The following is a 21,656-nucleotide window of genomic DNA, read 5'->3' as shown; positions in this document are numbered from 1 at the left end:
CATTCCACCTCCATCTGGGGCACTCCTCCTCTGTCTTGCTGTGGCACCTGGTTAATCACTTCTGCCATTGACCTTAGCCACCACCATCCCGTGTGAGTCTTTTTCCTTCTGCTTTATTTCCCCATCTCTGGCTTAGTGCCTGAACCTAGTATGGACTCTTTGTAACGCTTCTGTTTCCTCCAGTGGCCTGTGAAGCTCCTGTGTGTGGCACAAAGAAAGTGCTAAGAGAATGTTTGACTGATTCAGTAAATGACTGTTTTTACCTGGACTGTTTATGCCTGGAGTATAGCAGTCAGAGAGAAAGAAATGGACCCCCTTCCAAAAAAAAAAAAAAAAAAAACCTCTTCGTGTTCTGCATCATCCAAAGCCTCTATTCTTTGCTCTGAGCAGTTCGAAGGCTCATTTTTGCTACTTTTAAGTACTTTTAAGGATAATTTATTGAAATTATTTAACTGAAGCTTCAAAGATAAAATAGTATTCAGCCCTCACCTGGGAATAATAATGGCTTTAATTTTATAAAGTGTGTGTGTGTGTGTGTGTGTGTGTAGAATCAGGTATTTTGATCTTGGTTTGGGTCGGGGGTTGGGGGCAAGCAGTGCCGGAAATCAAACCCAGGGCCTAGATCATGCTAGGTAAGTGGCGGTACTGAGCTACATCCCCAGCTTCAAGTCAAGAATTTTAAAGGAATTAGATAGATAAGCCTAGAAACTAGATCCTGGGCAGTTCTCCTTCATAAGATTGATCTATGAAAGTATTGTTGCTTGTGAAATCTGAGACAAAACCCACCTCATCTGATCATCTGAGTATCTGAGTTAGACTTTTTGGTTTAAGCAAATTTAGCCTACACAATCTGTTTATTTTGTCTCTGAAAACTTCATTGGGAATTTTAATATTTAAGTTTTTTCTTGACACTAAATGATTTTTAACTTACAGTTTTTTTTAAAAAAAATTGTTTAGTAAAATTGGAAAAAAATGTCTGAATGGTACTGCTTTTGTTTTGTCTGCATGTTTTCTTCCTCTTATCTATAAATGTGATGGTATTTTGTCTTACTTTTTGTTACTTGATGCATAAATGTTTTTGACAGTATAATTAACATAATTTAACCTCTAATGATAAATTTCATAATTATGAAATTTTTTTTCTTTGTTTCTTCCCTGTTTGGTTTTTTCCCTTTGAACCTAGTTATTGTGGAATTACAAGCTGAACCTGACTACTGATCCCAAGTTTGAGTCTGTGGCCAGAGAGGTTTGCAAATCAACCATATCAGAGGTAGGTTTTAAAATAATTTCATAAATATTAAATGACTCAGAAGAGAAAATTATATCTGTTGACCAGAACAGTCTTTAAGAAAGGAATAACTTGGTTATTTTTATCTTTCTTAGAAATTGACAACTGACTTGATTCAGAGATAGGAAGGGGGGTGTAATTAAACTTCTTTTCAAGATCAGGTTCTCTCAGTCCCAAACCATCCAGAGCCACTGCTGAGGTTATCAGTGCTGCTCCCACACCTGTTACAATCTGCCAGGCCAGAGGCCAGTCCAAACCCCTGGAAGCTTCACACTCCTCAGTGCTTTGGCTCTGCATTTGAACCAATTGAACCACAGAAGTATAAGCTTCAGTAAGGAGCTAGTGCTATAAAGGTTAAAGGTATCAATGTTTATATAGTTAGAAATTGATACTGAGTATAAAGAAAAAATTAATGAAAATGTATTGCACTATACAGATACTAAGGGAAACTTTTTAATGATATTAATGAAAATTGTGGTATTTGAGTATCTTTTTTGTATTTGGGTAATTTTTTATTTTATTTTTATTTTTTGATGGTGCTGGGGATTGAATCCAGGGCTTCTTGCATGATAGGCAAGCACTACCACTGAGCCATATCCCCAGCCATGCCGTAATTCAAGTGACTCAGGAGACTGAGTCAAAATTAAAAGGGCTGGAAGTTTAAGCACCCCTGGGTTCAATCCCCAGTACCCTCCAAAACCAAACCCTTTGATTGGAAATATACTCATGACCCTGCTTTTAGGTATCATCCATCTTAACTACTGAAGATCTCTGCTGCCCTTCAAGCCAGTGTGCAACTGATTACTAAAATTCCAGAATATTCTGTTGTGCTTTTTTTTTTTTTTTTTTTTTTTTTTTTTTGGTACTAGGGATTGAATCCAGGGGTGCTTAACAACCACACCACATCTCCAGCCTTTTGTATTTTTTATTTGAGACAGAGTCTCACTAGGTTCTTACAGTCTTGTTAAGTTGCTGAGGCTGGCTTTGAACTTGTGATCCTCCTGCCTCCCCTTCCTGAGCTGCTGGGGTTACAGGCACGCATGCACAGCAAAATTTGTTTCTTATTTATTTATTTAGGTCCTGGAAATTTAACCCAGGGGCACTTTTCTTCTGAGCTACAGACCAGCTCTTTTTATTTTTTAAATTTTGATATAGATTCTCACTAAGTTGCTAAGCCTAGCCTCAAACTTTCAATCCTCCTACCTCAGTTTCTGGGATTACAGACATGTACTACTATACCCCACTTGAACATTGTTTTAAACATGTTTCTGTTCTAGACCACAACAGATAAACTTGTATTCTACTATGTTCAGAAACATGTGTCCAAATCCATAGTTAATGCAGAGCATATTAAATGTTATCAAGAATTAATATTAGGGATTGGGGTTGTGGCTCAGTGACAGAGTGCCTGCCTCACACATGTGAGGCATTGGGTTCAATCCTCAGCACCACATAAAATAAACAAATAAAATAAAGTCTGTCTACAATTACAAAAAATTTAAAAAAAAAGAATTACTATATCTTGATTTAAATTTAGCACGGATATGGTAACCTAGTATAACAAAAGGAAGGAATAAACGGGTTGGGGAAACCTGAAATTCTATAATGAAATGCTAATCATTGCTGTAATAGTAGTTATCCTAAATACAAAAAGATTTGGTAGATTCTAGCATATTAACTTGAAGCAAAGTATGCTTTTCTTCCTCAGCAATATCCCTAGTATAAATTTCAACAGAATCTCTCCCTATGGTCATTAGACTTACCTAATGACAGTAGTTTGCTGTGTAGCTTGGCTTGGACACACAGCTAGACTTCCAGTTCTACCTCTGTTTTCCTGACCTGCTCCTTTGATTCATCTCTTCGCTGCCTACTGCATTCTGCATGTATTTCTTAAAAGGCACAATAATCTGGGTAGCCATGAATGTCTATAAAAAACAATGTCTATGTCTCCTCTGCTATTACACCATAGTCAACACAGAACACTTCTGACATCAGATGTGTGGGGACTTGCCCACTAGTGTCCCTGTTTGTAGGGACACCAGCCTAGTGTCTTCTAATTCAATTCAGTTCTGACATTATCTATCTGGAGACTGTCAGATCTTACAGATTGAGGCTCATTTCCTAAGATGTCCCCACCCCTTTAGGTCACAAGCACCAGGTGGTTTTACCTGCTTCTGAATGAACAGTTATAAATCAGAGTTTCCACAACCCCCTTAGGTTCTATTAATTTGCTCCAGTGGTTCACTTAACTTATGGAAACACATTTACTGATTTATTGTAAAGGCTATTTCAAAGGATCCAATGAAGAGATGCATCCATCAAGGTATGGGGGGTGGCATCTCACACTCCAGGAACCTCTGCATGTTTAGTTCTTGGGAAGCTCTCTAAATCCTGTCCTTTAGGACTTTTATGGAGACTTCATTGTATAGCTGATGCCAAACTGAGTGAGGAAACTCAGCAAGGGCCGAAGACTTTAGCACTCTTCTTGGCCTCTCCATGCAGCTTTCCTCCCTCCCTCTAGGGAATGGGGAAGCACCCATGTGGAATGAACAGGATCTTATAACCTGGTACTGGACAAGGAAGGATTTAAAAATTTAATTTACCAGGAGGATTACAGTCTCTATGACCTGACTTGGGGAAGAGAAATTCTAATTTCTGTGACCTGCTTTGGGAAGGAAGTTGCAAGCCAAGAACTATGGACAAAAAAAAAAAAAAAGCGTATCTGTTATAATATCACAGGATGGCACATTATTCTTTTTAAAATTTTTTTTATTCTAATTAGTCATGTATGACAGCAGAATGCAGTTCAATTCATATGACACAAATAGAGCACAATTTTTCATGTCTCTGGTTGAAAAACAAAGTATGAGTCACACAATTTGTGTTTTCATACATGTGCTTAGGATAATGATATCCATCTCATTCCACCGTCTTTCCTACCCCCTTGTCCCCTCCTTTTCCCTCCCTCCCCTTTGCCCTATCTAGTGTTTGTCTATTCTTCCCATGGTCCCCTCCATCCGCATTATGAATCAGTATCCTTATGCCAGAGAAGATATTCGGCATTTGGTTTTTGGGATTGGATTACTTTACTTAGCATTATATGCTCCAACTCCATCGATTTACCTGCAAACGCCATGATTTTATTCTCCTTTAATGCTGAGTAGTATTCCATTGTGTATAAATACCACAGTTTCTTTATCCATTCAACTACTGAAGTGTATCTAGGCTGGATCCACAATTTAGCTATTGTGAAATGTGGCTGTGTCACTGTAGTATGCTGTTTTTGAGTCCTTTGGGTATAAACCAAGGAGTGGGATAGCTGGGTCAAATGGTAATTCCATTCCCAGTTTTCCAAGGAATCTCCGTACTGCTTTCCAGATTGGTTGCACCAATTTGCAGTCCCACCAGCAATGTAAGAGTGTGCCTTTTCCCCCACGTCCAACATTTATCGTTCTTTATATTCTTTTTTAAAAAATATTTATTTTTTAGTTTTAGGTGGACACAATATCTTTATTTTATTTTTACATGGTGCTGAGAATCAAACCCAGTGCCTCATGCATGCTAGGTGAGCGTGCTACCACTTGAGCCACATCTCCAGCCCTGTTTATATTCTTAATAGCTGCCATTCTGATTGGAGTGAGATGAAATCGTAGAGTAGTTTTGATTTGCATTTCTCTAATTGCGAGAGATGTTGAACTTTTTTAATGCATTTGTTGATTGATTGTATATCATTTTCTGAGAAGTGTCTGTTCAGTTCCTTGGCCCATTTATTGATTGGATTTTTTTTTTTTTTTTGGTGTTATGATTTTTTAGTTCTTTATATATCCCAGAGATTAGTGCTGTATCTGATGGGCATATGGTAAAAATTTGCTCCCATTCTGTAGGCTCTCTATGCACTTCACTGATTGTTTATGTTTTTTTGTTTTTTGTTTTGTTGTTGTTAGTTATACAAGGACACAATATCTTTATTTTTGTTTATTCATTTTTTTTAATAGTTCCTGCACCTCAGAATAAAGGTGTTTTATTTTAAATGTTTTGAGATACCACACATAGTGGGTGACAATTGGGACTCAGAACATGATATTCTGATGTATGATACTTTGGCAAGTGAGTACTTTGAATTGAAGGAAATTGGAAAAGCCTCAAAACCAAGTCTTTCTGACCTTCTCTCACCCTCCTGAATTCTGCCCTTCTGTCTCCTTCAAAGCCAATTGTTTATTCATTTTTATGTGGTGCTGAGAATTGAACCCAGTGTCTCACATATGTGAGGCAAGAGCTCTGTCACTGAGCCACAACCCCAGCCCTTCACTGATTGTTTCTCTTGCTGAGAAGAAGCTTTTGAGTTTGAATTCATCCCATTTATTGATTCTTGATTTTATTTCTTGTGATATAGGTATCTTGTTAAAGGAAGTTGGGGCCTAATCTGACATGATATAGATTTGGGTCACCTTTTTCTTCTATTAGGTTCAGGGTCTCTGGTTTAATTTCTAGGTCTTTGATCCACTTTGAGTTGAGTTTTGTGCATGGTAAGAGAGAGAGGGTTTAATTTCATTTTGTTGCATTTGGATATCCAGTTTTCCCAGCACCATTCATTGAAGAAGCTATATTTTCTCCAAAATATGTTTTTGGCACTTTTGTCTAATATAAGATAACTGTATTTATGGAGGTTTGTCTCTGTGTCTTTTATTCTGTAACATTGGTCTACAAGTCTGTTTTGGTGCTAATAACATGCCATTTTTGTTACTATAGCTCTGTAGTATAGTTTAAGGTCTCATATAGTGTTTCATTCTTCTTGCTAAGGATTGCTTTAGCTATTCTTGGGTCTCTTATTTTTCCAGATGAATTTCATGACTGCTTTTTCTATTTCTGTGAGTAATATCATTGGGATTTTGATTGGAATTGCATTAAATCTGCAGAGTGCTTTTGATAGTATGGTCATTTTAACAATATTAATTCTGCCTATCCAAAGAGCAAGGTAGATTGTTCCATCTTCTAAGGTTTTCTTTGATTTCTATCTTTAATGTTCTGTAGTTTTCATTGTAGTGGTCTTTCACCTCTTTTGTTAGGTTGATTCCCAAGTATTTTATTTTTTTGAGGCTATTGTAAATGGGGTAGTTTTCCTCATTCGCCTTTCAGAGGATTTGTCACTGGTACACAGAAATGCCTTTGATGTATGGGTGTAGATTTTATATCCTGCTACTTTGCTGAATTCATTTACTAGTTTTAAATGTTTTCTGGTGGAATTTTTTGGGACTTCTAGGTATAGAATCATATCATCAGCAAGTAGTGCTAATTTGAGTCATCTTTTCCTATGTATATCCCTTTAATTTCTTTTGTCTGTCCAATTACTCTGGCCACTTCTATTTAAATGTGTTAAATAGAAGTGATAAAAGAGGGCATCCCTGTCTTGTTTCAGTTTTTAGAGGGAATGCTTTCAGTTTTTCTCCATTTAGAATGATGTTGGCCTGGGGCTTAGCATAGATTGCTTTTACAATGTTGAGATGTGCTTCTATTATCTCTAGTATTTCTAGTGTTTTGAACATGAAGGGCTGCTGTATTTTGTCAAATGCTTTTTCTGCATCTATTGAGATGATCATATGATTCTTATCTTTAAGTCTATTGATGTGATGAACTACATTTATTGATTTCCATATGTTGAACCAACCTTACATCCTTGGGATGAATTCCACTTGATAATGGTGCACTATCTTTTTGATATGTTTTGGTATTCGATTTGCCAGAATTTTATTGAGAATTTTTGCATCTGTGTTCATTAGAGATATTGGTTTAAAGTTTTCTTTCTTTGATGTGTCTTTGCCTAGTTTTGGCCTCTTATTAGCCTCTTAGAATAAGTTTGGAAGTATCTGTTATAATATCACAGAATGACACTTTTTTTTTTTTTGGTACCAAAGATTGAGCCCAGGGGCATTTAACCACCAAGCTGCATCCCCAGCCCTTTTTAATTTTATTAGAGACAGGGTCTCGCTGAGTTGCTTAGTGACTCACTAAGTTGCTAAGACTGGGTTTGAACTCACGATCCTTCTGCCTCAGCTTCCTGAGTAGCTGGGATTACAGGTGTGCAACTCTGAACCCAGCTACCTTATTATTATTCTTTTAACCTTTATTTATTTATTTTTATGTGATGCTGAGGATAGAACCCAGCACCTTGCACGTGGTAGTCTACTGCTGATCCACAACCCCAGCCCCAAATGAATATATTTCTGAATGCTTTCCTTTTTTCTCCCAATTTAAAAGTTAGGAAATCAATAGGAAAGTACCAAATGTCTCTTTCTTAGAAGTTATTCAGGGCTGGGGTTGTCTCAGTGATAGAGCGCTTGCCTCACATGTGTGAGGCACTGGGTTCGATTCTTAGCACCACATATAAATAAATGAATAAAATAAAGGTCCATCAAAAACCAAAAAAATGGGGCTGGGGGTGTGGCTCAAGTGGTAGTGCGCTCACCTGGTATGCGTGCGGCCCGGGTTCGATCCTCAACACCACATACAAACAAAGATGTGTCTGCCGAAAACTAAAAAATAAATATTTTTAAAAAAAACTAAAAAAATTTTGGAAAAAAAAAAAGTTGTTTGACTCAAGCATGGAATATTTGTGTAAATCAGCCACTTTCTTTTGAACAGATTAAAGAATGTGCGGATGAACCAGTTGGAAAAGGTTACATGGTTTCCTGCTTGGTGGATCACCGAGGCAACATCACTGAGTACCAGTGTCACCAATACATTACCAAGATGACGGCCATCATTTTCAGTGATTACCGTTTAATCTGTGGTTTTATGGATGACTGCAAAAATGACATCAACATTCTGAAATGTGGCAGCATTAGGCTTGGCGAAAAGGTATCACCAAAGGGATCTTATAAACTTATGAGCTCGATAAATGAAAATCATTGTGTAATTCACATGGGAAAAATTTAGGAATAGAGTGACAAGGTTCAAATTTAAAAAAAAAAAATTGTCCAGACACCTCTAAAATCTAAGACTAATTGACTTATGAATGCATTTCATGTGTTCCTAACAAAATGTTTCAATACTGTGTATGGGGAAGTAAAGGAGTCAATATCTGCGAAGACAGTGTTATCTTCAAAATATAACTTACAACATGCATTTGGCAAAGAGAGACAAGAGTTCTCTGTTTCTCTGCACATAAACTCACTGTTAACATGCTTTAGTCAGCTTTTATGTCTCTGAACAAAATACTTAACAAGAACAACTTAAAGGAGAAAACATTTATTTGGGGCTCACAGTTTCATAGGTCTCAGTCCTAGACAGCCAGCTCCATTGCTCTGGGCTGGAGGTGAGACAGAATATCATAGGAAAGGGCCCAGCAAAGGAAAGCTGTTCAGCTTCTGTTGAGGCTAGGAAGCAGAGAGAAAGGGGGAGGAAGAGGCCACACACAGATGAGCCCTTCTAGGGCACTCCCCCCAGTGACCCACCTCCCCTGCCCTACCTACCTACAATTACTACCAGTCAGTCCATTCAAACTAGGATGACTGATTAGGTTATAGCTCATGCAGTCTTCACTTCTGAACATTTCTGCATTAACAGGAGCTTTTGTAGGACACCTCACATCCAAACCATAAAATACCATAAAAAATTTACTTAGCAGGCATACTACTTGGTCTGCATTTGTAAAATTAAGTATTTAAATATTAGAAAAGGTACTTCTAACTTATCAGAAGAAAGGTGATCTGTACATATGATATATTATCTTCATCTCAGAAGAACTGATTATAGTAAAGACAGAAAAGAACTGCCTAACTAGTTTCTTTCTGAGTTATATCTGATCTTTGAAATTATTAACCTGTTAAACAGAAGGACACAATGAAGGTTTGGCCAATTTATTCAGAATTTGTTTGCTTAGCAAAAACCAAAAGAAACTCTAAAAAGTAATGAATGCCAGTGGGAGACTTGGTCTGAGACCCGTGGCATCAGCTATTAAATGCTGCTGCTCATTAATCTTTTCTTTAGAACATAGGATGGAAAATAAACTCATTTGTTTCTTTAACCTCTGTTTATGGTTTGCAGGCATCTTTAACAAAGGGGGCATGGTGTTAGAATCCTGAGCACACTAGCTCAGATGAAGGGTTTTGACTGTCACCAAGCATTGGTGCCTGTCCTCCATATCAGCACAGATCCCTGAGCCCTTTCATAGATACCTCAGTATAGAGTCAGTCTGTGTAAGCTTGGCATACTCCTTTTAGGAGCTAAAGAAAGGCCACGGTTTTGTTTTTTTGTTGTTGTACTGGTATTGAACCCAGTGTTGTTTACCACTGAGCTACATCCCCAGTCATTTTTTAAATTTATTTGAGACAGGGTCTGTCTGAATTGCTCAGGCTGGCCTCTAACTTGTGTTCCTCTTACCTCAGCTTCCTGAGTAGCTGGGATAGCAGGTGTGCACCATCACACTCGGCCATTTTCATCTTTTGATATACCTATCAGTTAGGTACAATTTCTGTATCACTACCTTGCCATCAAAGGTTTTATTGTATTTAGGGGACAGTGAAATGGGCTCATGCCTGCACTTATGTCTCAGAAAAAGCATGTTCCTTCCAGTGTAATTTGGTACCACAGCTGCATTTAAAAAATGAGAAGGAGGCATATCCTCAGCCCTTCTTTGCTTTTTCTACCTGTAGTTTGCTTCTCCGTGGCCAGTTATGTAGATAACTAGATAATTTTATCCTGAAAATTAGTTAATTGGCTTTTGACCACAGAAGAAAACAATCTCATCAATTTCATTTACTGCTGATGAAACTTGAAAACTGTACCATGACTGGCTTTGAACTGACCTCCTCCAAAGGTCAGAGGGGAGGATTTTTGGATAATCTGTATTGTGCCTATATGTGAACATGTCATTCAAAGCTATGTACTTTTTCTCAAAATGTTAATATATATAAACTGTAGAACAAAGAAGATACACTAATAAAACCTTTAACATGTTCAGAATAAATGTTGTTAAAATGAAAGGACAGATTCCCAAAAGTAAACGTGTGAATGATTCACATCATCCAAAGAAAAAATAAAGAGTGTCCTCCAAAAAGGAACTTAATTGTAGATCTGTGCCACAGTATGACTGCTTTTATACTTTCAGTAATTATTTCATTTTATTATTTCCTGTTTTTAACCAATTACTTGGAGTAACTGAAACATTCTCTTTCTACCAATGTAGATTAAAGGAGACACCAGAAACACTGAAATAGAAAATGGTTTATATCAGAGATAAAAACTGAGCTCTTGCCAGGCATGGTGACTCATTCTTATAATCCCAGCTACTTGGGAGACTGAGGCAAGAGGATTGCAAGTTGGAAGCCAGACTGGGTAGCTTAGCAAGACACTGTCTCAAAATAAAAATTTTAAAAGGGCTGAGATGTAACTCAGTGATAAAGCACTTGCCTACTTGAGTTTATTCTCTAGTACCATACATACACACATGCGCACGCGCACACACACACACACACACACACATGAGTTCTTGCCTACTATTTTGATGTTAATATTAACCTTTTCTGCTATTGTTTGTTTATTATTATTATTATTATTTTGGTGCTAAGGATTGAACCCATGGCCTTGTGCCTCTGAACCAAGCACTGTACCAACTGAGCACCCAGCCCCATTTGTTTATTTTTAGGATATGAAATATAGGGAAGAAAAATAACTACCTACCAAACTTCAAAAAAACTGATCAAGATATTGGCAGTAGTCTTCAGGCAGATGTTTCTAAACGTTAATAAAAATTTATTGAGGGGCTAGGGTTGTGGCTCAAGCGGTAGCGCGCTCGCCTGGAGTGCGTGCGGCCCGGGTTCGATCCTCAGCACCACATACAGACAAAGATGTTGTGTCCGCCAAATACTAAAAAATAAATATTAAAATTCTCTCTCCCTCTTTCTCCTCTCTCTCACTCTTTCTTAAAAAAAATAAAAAAATAAAAATAAAAAGAAATGAGAGGTAAGACCTTATATATATAAAAAAAAAAAAAAAAAAATTTATTGAGGTCCAGGGATGGAGCTTAATGGTAGAGTGTTTGCCTAGCATGTTCAAGGCCCTAAATTTAATCCTTAGCATAGTTGCAAATTCCTCCAACCCTAAACCTTCCCCCAAAATATTGTAAGTCTAGGATCATTTGTTAATCATAATTCCAATGTGTATATTAATAACTAAACCTAAGTAATTTTAATATCTCATAGGTAATGTATAAGTGTGAGTCCACCTCATTTGTTTTTACTAAAATTTAATAATTAGCCATTTAGTAGTCTCTGTTGTCAAATATTTGTATATATTTCAGTTATTAACTCAAATGGTTGACCCAAATAGCTCAGAGACTCTGGGGAACTCCTGAAATATCTTTTATTGAAATATATATTTATCTGAAAGATATAATAAGTGAAAATATCCAGTGGAAGTGATGTTATAACCTAATACCAATGTGAGACTTACAGTTGCTCTACCTAAAATGAAATCTTGGATTCCTCCTGGGGTTCTTAAGGCATCATGATGTTGCCTTAAATCTAAAAAGAAGCAAAGGGTACCATTAAGAAATACAATTGTGCTAAATATTTAATCCTTCTGGTGACATATTTAAAACAATTATAAACCCCAAATATGCCAGGAAACACTTGGCTGACTCATTAATTGAATCATTTTCTTGCCCTGTGATGCTTGGATTAAAGTCTGAACTTCAAGATTTGACTAGCATGCTATTATTTTTAACATCCTTTTGACGATTTTTAACAGTCTCAGTATGATCCACAATTTGTTAGATCTTATGATGAAAAAAATGCAAGTCCTTTCTTTTGATTCTTATAGGCAGAAGTGTGGTTCTGTAGGCTTTTTATACATTTTCATATGATCAAGATTTAAAATTTTTAAATTGGAAGAAAAAAATCTAATTGCTAGTGGCTATTTAAGTTTTTATGACCTACTAAACTTTGATATAGGACATTATTTTATAATATAACAATGTTTATTACAATCACTGATGTACTGTAACAAGTAAGTGACTGATAGGTTTCTGTCCTTTGATTTGTTTCTTCTTTGGGAGGTAGAAATGGATAGGCCTTGCTTAAGTGGTACTTATAAATTAGGAAGAAAAAATAAGCCTATCCAGATTGCTGGGGTGTGTGGCTACTTTTTTCTCTCTATCCCTTTTGTCATTCATCCCTCAGTTTTCTTCTCCAAAAAAACTTCTCAGTCATCCCCGGTTTCTAAGCATCAAATATATTAATTTATAGCTAGTGAAAAAGGTGAGGTCCTGATAGAGAATAGGAAGGTCTGCCAATCTGCTAGTGCATTGTGCTTCTTAATCAGTTTTGGGTTACCAGATGTTTTGAAAACTTTGAAACCTCTTCATAAAAATGTACAAAACCCACACATAAATTCTAGGAGTTTCATAGATCCCATCCACCCACATTTTGCAGCTCAGACGAGTTGCATAATTCCTTTAAGCCTCTGTTTGTTCATCTGTATAATAGATAAAAAACTCTGTCCCTGCTTCATGGGTATTTTAGAAGAATATGAGCATTTGTGTGGAAACAGTTGGAAATAAATGTGTTACAGAACAAAATTTGTTACAATAAGATAGAGAATATGTGCATATAATATTCTTTTATATGCATTTTATATATTACATATATATATATATATTCTTTTATTGAAATTTTGTCTAAAGTAGTTGTTTCCCTACCTGGTTTTCACAATTTTTTATATTATATACTTATGGTTTCATGGACTTGTATTCTATCATAACAATTTTTATGTGTGTATATAAACAAATGGTAACACTATTTTCAGCTGCTTCAGTTTACCTATATCAATGGTTATACCTCTCAAGTTGTAGCATATATTATAACTATAGAAGATTTGAATCTTGAATAAAAAATATCTAGGGAAGTTTTTTCTATTTTGGATGAATGAATACTTGTGGTAGCTGTAGGGTGATACAATATATAATTAAAGATAATTGGATGATCTTAGGAAAATTCAGAGTCAGTTTGTATAAACCATGGTTATTGTGTTAAATCACGTTAAGATAAATCCAAAACATCAAAGTGAGTATTACACTACAGTTGGTACATATTGGAGACAGAGGGTCTTATAACATCTTTCTTTAATGGATTTTGTTGTTTGTTTTGTGTTTAGGGTGGGTTTTGGTACTGGCGATCCAACTCAGGACCTTGCATGTGATAACACATGCTGTGCCACTGCATTACGTCCCCAGTCTGGTTTCTTGTTTTTTAACTTGATGAAAAGCACTATTATTTGGGAAATATCTTTTAGAGGTTAATTTACAGAGATTTCTGCAATGTTGTTTCAATATTAACATGAACCAGATCATTGGGCTGATATCATTTCTTGAGAATTTTCTGACATTTAACCTTTAAATTCTAGTGCTATCCTGTACTTAAAATTTCCAGAATGTATTTTTCCATTTGTAGCATATAACATATATATTCTAGCTGAAGATTATTAAGGGCTTTTTTTTTTTTTAACTTGCATAATGTGGTGGATTCCCACTTGATTTCTCAGAGTATCAATAATTTAACCATGTTGGGGGTTTTGTTACATTTTTTTTAAACTTTTTTTTTGGTGGACATAACAAGAGAACCTTTATTTTATTTATTTATTTATTTTGTGGTGCTGAGAATTGAACCCAGTGCCTCACACATGCAAGACAAGCGCTCTACCACTGAGCCACAACCCCAGCCCCAAAATTTTTATTTATTTATGTTTATTTTTTGGTGATGCTGGGGATTGAACCCAGGGCCTTGTGATGCGAGGTAAGCACTCTACCAACTGAGCTATATCCCCAGCCCTTGTTACATTTTTTTCTTTTAACTAAATGATGTTTATTAGTATTATATATATATTAGTATCCTTCCTATTTTAGGATGCACATTCTCAAGGTGAGGTGGTATCATGCTTGGAGAAAGGCCTGGTGAAGGAAGCAGAAGAAAAGGAACCCAAGATTCAAGTCTCTGAACTCTGTAAGAAAGCCATTCTCCGGGTGGCTGAGCTGTCCTCGGATGACTTTCATTTAGACCGGCATTTGTATTTTGCTTGCAGAGATGATCGGGAGCGTTTTTGTGAAAATGTGAGTCAGCCTAGAAGCTGTTCTTCTTTCTTCCTTTTCTTTTTAAATATCTTTAATACTGTATTTCAAAATAAAATAAACCACAACAAACCCTCACATGCAGAAAAGCCATAGAAATGAGAGATGGAGTCAGTTCTAGGATAACAGAAAACACTGTTGGATGCTCAGCCTAGATGATTTATCATCTTGTTAACAGTTGGCTTCTAATAGTCTCCACACATTATTTTTTCCACTTTGTCTCACTTATCAATTTCAATTCTTCTATTTTATCTATAGAAATTTTATTTTATTGCGGAATTGTATTCACATTTATTATATGGTTAAAACTGACACATGCATATTTACATGGTTTGGGCTAGTACCTACTTTAAAAGCCAAATTCTTGATTACTACCTGATGACCCTTTAGACAATTTAGACAACTCCCCGCCCCCCATGCTTGGGATTGAACCGGAGGCCTTGAGTATGGGGGGGCAAGTGCTCTATGTCACTGAGCTGTGCCCCTTTATCCTATAGACAACTTTCTGACACTTTATAGTCTACATTCTCACATCAAAAGATTGAGAGTGACTTGTATATACTTCCTCTCTGCCTGCTGTTTTGAATTAACACATTAACTTTCAGAGCCACTGAAGAGTTTTTGTTGGTGCTAGGGATTAAACCCAGGGCCTTATGCATGGGAGACAGGCACTCTACCAACTGAGCTATATCCGTAGCCCTGATTGTTTTATTGATGCTAAAAGTTGTAAGAAAGGAGATTTATCTGACACTTCTCTTTGTTCTCCAACTGTATTTTCTAGAAAGTTTTATATGAGATCGTAGATGATGCACAGTTCCTTAGTAGTTACTTAGCTAATAGTAATAATAACAACAACGTGTGTGTTTTATCTTACAGACACAAGCTGGTGAAGGCAGAGTGTATAAGTGCCTCTTTAACCATAAATTTGAAGAATCCATGAGTGAAAAGGTATTAATTTGGAACAACTTTATTAATTTTTTTCTTTTTTTTTTTTTTTGTACCAGAGATCAAACCCAGGAGTGCTTAACACTGAGGCACATCTACAACCCCCTCCCTTTTTTATTTTTATTTTTTAATTATAGGTAGACATAATAACTTTATTTTATTTAGGTAGACATAATAACTTTATTTTATTTTATGTGGTGCTGAGGATCAAACCCAAGGCCTCATGCATGCCAGGCGAGCACTCTGCCTCTGAGCCCCAGCCCCTGCAACCCTTTTTTAATTTTAATTTTGAAACAGAATCTCTCTAGGTAGATGAGGACCTCTCTTAGTTGTTAAGGCTGGTCTCGAGCTTGTAGTCCTCCTGCCTCAGCCTCTCAAGCTGCTGGGATTATAGGCATGTCCCACCACACCCAGCTATTAATTTCTTAAAAGCTTTCACAAACCCTTTATATAGTTGCCTCACAGTTTCCACAGGAGGGTTAGTTCCAGGACCCCCGAAGATACCAAAATCTAAGGATGCTCAAGTCCTTTATGTAAACAGTCAAATGTTTGCATATAACTGGGCACATTCTCTGTATGCTTGAATCACTCTAGGTTAGTTACAATATTTAAATAATGTAAAAAAAATAATGTGAAATATTATATAAATGTGCCTCACAGGTAAACAGCTTTTTAATTTTTTAGTAGTATCTCATTAAACATTCTTATTACTGTTTTGTCTTGGAATGAATGCCCACCCATTTACTCCTGCCTTATGTCACACTGGTTTCACTTACCTGTGCTAAATTTTAACCAAATGTAAAGACCAGCATTTTAGACTGCAGATATTATAGTGCTTGCCTGTGAGTCTCCATGCTTGCTCAGAGATTCTTGTGAACAGCTGAATACGTGAGTGGTCTTACAGCTCTCTTGCTGTGTTCTTTCTTCAGTGTCGAGAAGCACTGACAACCCGACAAAAGCTGATTGCCCAGGATTATAAAGTCAGTTATTCATTGGCCAAATCCTGTAAGAGCGACTTGAAGAAATATCGGTGCAATGTGGAAAACCTTCCTCGGTCCCGGGAAGCCAGGCTCTCCTACCTTCTAATGTGCCTAGAGTCAGCTGTACACAGAGGTAAGAATTCATTTCTTTTTATCCCTTTTTAATAATTAATAATGCAAATGCCAAAAAATTATTTTTTTATACCTTGTTCATTTTTAGATTTGTATTCTTTAGCTTCTTGTTTTCTAGTATTCTTTTTTTTTTTTTTGGTTACCGGGGATTGAACTCAGGGATACTCGACCACTGAGCCACATCCCTAACCCTATTTTTAATTTTTATTTAGAGATAGGGTCTCACTGAGTTGCTTAGGGCCTTGCTTTTGCTGAGGTTGGGTTTGAACCCTTGATCAGACTCCCAAGTTGCTGGGGTTACAGGCATGTACCACTGCGCCCCACCAGTATTCTTAATTTTTAAACACATATTGTATAGCATTTTTAGGAGGATTAGGGTAACATGAATATTTCGTGTGTGAGCTCTGGGTCAGAGATACTTGACTTCAAATTATGGCTATATTACTAAACTAACTGTCTGGGTGGCAATTTTTATGGTTTTTTTGTTTTGTTTTTTGTTTTTAAATCTCTCTTATGTTTTCCCAGTTGGCATTTACAGCACAATAAAGCAAGGGGTAGTGATGACTAGAGTGAATATTTACAGTATAGTCTTTTGTACAAGCTTTAACTGTGTAGGCCAATGAGGATTGTTTTTTAGCTTTCATTTATACCCCTAATGGTTCTCTTATTGATAAAACTCTTTGATAATCTCTGTCAGTGGTTGAGCATGTGCTAATATGTGTATGGTCCCGAGTTCAGTCCCCAAATCCAAGAAAAAAAACAACCTACATATTTCCTTTGGCAGAGCATTTGCATTATTAGTTTAGGAAATACATGTGTGTGATAAAGAATACTGGCAGAATAAACCTGATTCTGGAGTCTCCATGCACTTTATGCTGCTAAAGCTTTTGCTGAGTCCTAAACTTTTCAGTCTGGATATTGTATGACTGGCCTGTTCTAGACAGAAACAATTTTTTTTTTTTTTTAAGATTTTTTTTTTTAACTTGTAGATGGGCACAATACTTTATTTATATGGTGCTTAGGATCGAACCCAGTGCCTCACGTAGGCGAGACAAGCGCTCTATCACTGAGCCACAACCCTAGCCCAGAAACACAATTTATTTATTTATTTTAGTTGTAGTTCGACACAATACCTATATTTTATTTTACTTATTTTTTTATGTGATGCTGAGGATTGAACCCAGGGCCTTGCACATGCTAGGCAAGCACTCTTCCACTGAGCCACAACTCCAGCCCCTAATTTTTTTTTAAAAAGGCCTTTATTTTATTTATTTTTATGTGGTGCCGAGGATCAAACCCAGTGCCTCACGCATGCGAGGCAAGCGCTCTACCCCTGAGCTACAACCCCAGCCCCAGGATCATATAATTAATATGTGATGATTTCTGATCCTAACTTAGGGCGACAAGTCAGTAGTGAATGCCAAGGGGAGATGTTAGATTACCGACGCATGCTGATGGAAGACTTTTCTTTGAGCCCTGAGATCATCCTGAGCTGTCGAGGGGAGATTGAGCACCACTGTTCTGGATTACATCGGAAAGGGCGAACCCTGCACTGTCTAATGAAAGTTGTTCGGGGGGAGAAGGGGAACCTTGGAATGAACTGCCAGCAGGCGGTAAGGAAATTTTTTCTACTGCCTCCTTCACTGTCACATTTTATTAGCTAATTGGCTTCTCCCTTTCACTGTCCCAGCTTGCTTTTTCTCTGTCATTTCTGTTATCACAGTGGAACATTAGGTACTAAGGACCAGACAGAATCTGGTTTCTTTGAGCATTTATTAATAGGAAAATGGAATTTCCTTGCAGAACAAAAGTTAGAGCTCATAATCAACAAAAAGAGCAATATACTATAAAGAAAATGCATTGTTTACTATAGTTTCTAAAGAAAGGGTCATCACATGCTATACTAGATTTACTGAACTCGTTGAACCACGTTCTGATGAATCAATAAAGGGCTTTAACCTCTCCGTACATTTTATTGAGCTGAATGTGAAAGTGAATTCACATGAGCTGAAACTTCTAAGAGTGTCTTTTTATTACTGGTATGCAGCATGGCCTGAAGTATCAAGAAAGCATGTTATTTTCAAAATTGCACCATTTTCTCTTTAAGTTGTTTTTTTTGTTTGTTTGTTTGTTTGTTTGTTTTGGTAGTTGTAGATGGACAGAATGCCTTTATTTTATCTGTTTATGTTGCTAACCGTCAAACTCAGGCCTCGCACATGACAGGCAAACTGCTCTGCCACTGAGCTACAGCCCCAGCCCACACCACCTTTTCTTATTTGACTAGGGCACTGTGAGTGGAAGGTTCTCCTTTTGCCACCCCCAAATTTTACAGTCGATTCTATAAAGCTAGTTGGAAGAATTCACACACTTTTGTTTAATCCAACTTAATAAAAAGTTGAGTTACTACAAATGAGATACTTGATGTAGTTAAAACATTTCAGTATATTGTATCTGTTTCATTACTGTTGTATTTGTTTGGGTTCCCCCCCCCCCACTGGATACTAGTCTTTGAATAATTTAAAATACCAAATAAAATAGTAGTACTCTCTACAATGAACTTTCCTTTTGAAAGCACAAGGATATTTTAGATATCCTAAAGTAGAATGTTGAGGCTTTATCCTAAATGAAACTTTAGAAAACTATAATTAGCCTTTTATTTTATAACTGAAATTTTTATTAAAAACTAAGTATTACTTGAATTTTATTTTCCTGCTAATCATGTAAATTCAGAATTTTATAGTTGGAAGCAAAATTTTACAGTCTGAAACATAGATTTAGACATGGAATAAAATTTCATCAGACAGAAGTGTGCATAGTTGTATGTGAACATCCCATGGTAGGAAAAATAAGCAAGTGTAGCCTCTTCTAGAATACCAGTCCCAGCCAGGCATGGTGGCACACATCTGTAATACCAGCGACTTTGGAGGCTGAGGCAAGAGGATTGCAAGTTCAAGGCCAGCCTCAGCAACTTAGTGAGGCCCTAAACAACTCCAAAAAAAAAAAAAAAAAGGGCTAGGGAGGGACTAGGGTTGTAGCTCAGTGGTAGAGCACTTGCCTCTCGTGTGTAAGGCCCTGGGTTCGATCCTCAGTACCACATAAAAATAAACAAACAAAAATAAAGATATTATGTCCAGCTACAACTAAAAAAAATATATATATTTTAAAAAGGGAGGGGGTTGGGGATGTGGCTCAGTGGCTAAGCACCCCTAGGTTTAATCTTCAGTACCAGTGAATGAATCAGTGAATGAATAAAAAAAATCCCAGGCCCAGCTAGAAGAATAGCTTCTAGAATCTGCTGTGGTTTGAGTTTGTCACTATGTAGTTCCTTAGGAGCAGTTCTTGCTCGTGATTGCCCTAGGAAACCTCTGTGCCAATAAATGTGCCTGGGCCCCAAATCAAGAATGAATTGGGGGCTGGGGTGGTGGTTCAGCGGCAGAGCACTCGCCTCGCACGTGCAAGGCCCTGGGTTCGATCCTTAGCACCACATAAAAATAAATAAAATAAAAGTATTTAAAAAAATGTATTGGGAGACAGCCTTTATTTGCCCTTCATCCTTAACTCAGAATAGAAAGTTGTGGAGGGAGGTCAGAAGTAAGCCTGTCTTTTTACTCAGTCTAGACCTGTAGTGAAGTGTACAGAAAAAAAGAAAATAGACTGGTTTAACTTTATTTTCAGGCATCTAGTTCACCCCCAGGGCTTTTTGGAATTTAGCCTGTTGAAAAAACTAGTGACTCAATTTGAAAGATAAATAAATACCCCCCATGGCAGCCTTTGTGCTCAGAAGAAAGTGCTTTCCAAACCTAGAGGGTAGCCTCAAATAGCGAGCTCTGGGGTTTTGCCCACATGAAGACTTGGCAAGTAGAAAAGAAATACTTTATTTTTTATTTTTTCTCACAAAAACTGAAGGCATTTCTTCAAAGAAAGAAAATTTCATAGTCTTCTCCTGCATTATCCATCCTCAATCAAACAGAGTAATATTTTGAAACAATTTATTTTCAGACTTTTCTTCCTTGGTACAGTAGATATCAATACCTGTCTGTGGTTAACCATTATTTTTCACTCCTCTCTGCTTGGACTGATTTAGTGATAGCTCAGCAAGTAGTAAACTGTAAAGCATAAAGATAATTGTTATCTTTTTGGGGGGGGGGTACTGAGGATTGAACTCAGGGTCACTTGACCATTGAGCCACATACATGTAGGGCTCACTGAGTTGCTTAGCGCTTCACTGTTGCTGAGGCTGGCTTTGAACTGTGGATTCTCATGCCTCAGCCTCCCAAGCCACTGGGATTATAGGGGAGTGCCACCACACCCAGTCATGAACTATTAACTTCCCTTCAGACCTGGCTATATGAGTTTAGGCAAGCCTCTTCCAGATCAAAAGTGACTGTCCAGTTTATCTGTAGACTATTCATGTCTCCAAAGCTTTTTCCAGGTTTTCGTAAGCATGTCAGGGGTTGGAATAGATTTGCTGTCATCAACTAATCGTGGTCTTTTTTATGTTCTCCAAATTGTCATCAAGAATTGATATAAATAACTTCCATTACAAAATTCAGGAAATCTTTCATGTTTCTCTCTTGATTATTGACTTCTTTTAACATAATAGAATAGGGTTTTTTCTTCATTTCCTTTGATCTGCAATCTATGATAAATAGGGGTTTATCAGATGATATCAATCCTATGGGATTGCAGGTCAGAGGATAACAGATCAGAGAAAGGTCCTAGAGAGGGTAAGTCAATGACACAAAAAGGCCTCCAGTTCTTTTACTTGGAAAAAGATAACTTAAACGAATAAGAATTGTAGTTTTCAAATTTCTTTTCTCTTATTTAAGATCACCTCCCCAAACACCATATGTCACCCATCTGTAGTAAAAATGATCTTTTATATCTATAAAATGCTTTGCAATGTACCCATTCTTTTCCCAGATAGTATAATTTCTTATATTCTGCAGCTAAAGGAAATCAAAACTTAGAGATTAATCAACTTGAACATGTTCTCAAAGCTAATATTGAGCTGAGCCAGAGCCATTGATAGAATTCATATCTTCTGGTCCTTGTTTTGGAGTTTTTTCCTCTGTGCCTCAACTGCCTTCTCCTGCATTTACTTTATTCCATGGCAAAGGATGAACCAAGCAAAAGTAGATAAAGAATATCATATTCATCCAGGTGAGGTGGCACACCCTGTAATTCCAAT

General features: G+C 36.9%; 1 protein-coding gene across 1 annotated transcript in view; it reads left to right on the top strand.

Moving 5' to 3' along the window:
- The window catches only part of Glg1 (golgi glycoprotein 1), a 120,886-nt gene that overhangs the window by 64,820 nt on the left and 34,410 nt on the right, over positions 1-21,656 (top strand). Inside the window, exons 3-8 of the mRNA XM_076837438.1 lie at positions 1,184-1,270; positions 7,928-8,143; positions 14,187-14,390; positions 15,285-15,356; positions 16,283-16,466; positions 17,864-18,078. Coding sequence (XP_076693553.1) covers positions 1,184-1,270; positions 7,928-8,143; positions 14,187-14,390; positions 15,285-15,356; positions 16,283-16,466; positions 17,864-18,078 — 978 coding nt within the window. The remainder of the gene's footprint in view (positions 1-1,183; positions 1,271-7,927; positions 8,144-14,186; positions 14,391-15,284; positions 15,357-16,282; positions 16,467-17,863; positions 18,079-21,656) is intronic.

The sequence above is a fragment of the Callospermophilus lateralis genome, chromosome 18, assembly GCF_048772815.1.
Source record: "Callospermophilus lateralis isolate mCalLat2 chromosome 18, mCalLat2.hap1, whole genome shotgun sequence".
Lineage (NCBI taxonomy): Eukaryota > Metazoa > Chordata > Mammalia > Rodentia > Sciuridae > Callospermophilus > Callospermophilus lateralis.
Note: the sequence above shows the minus strand (reverse complement) of the source record. Positions and strands in the feature narration are given on the sequence as shown.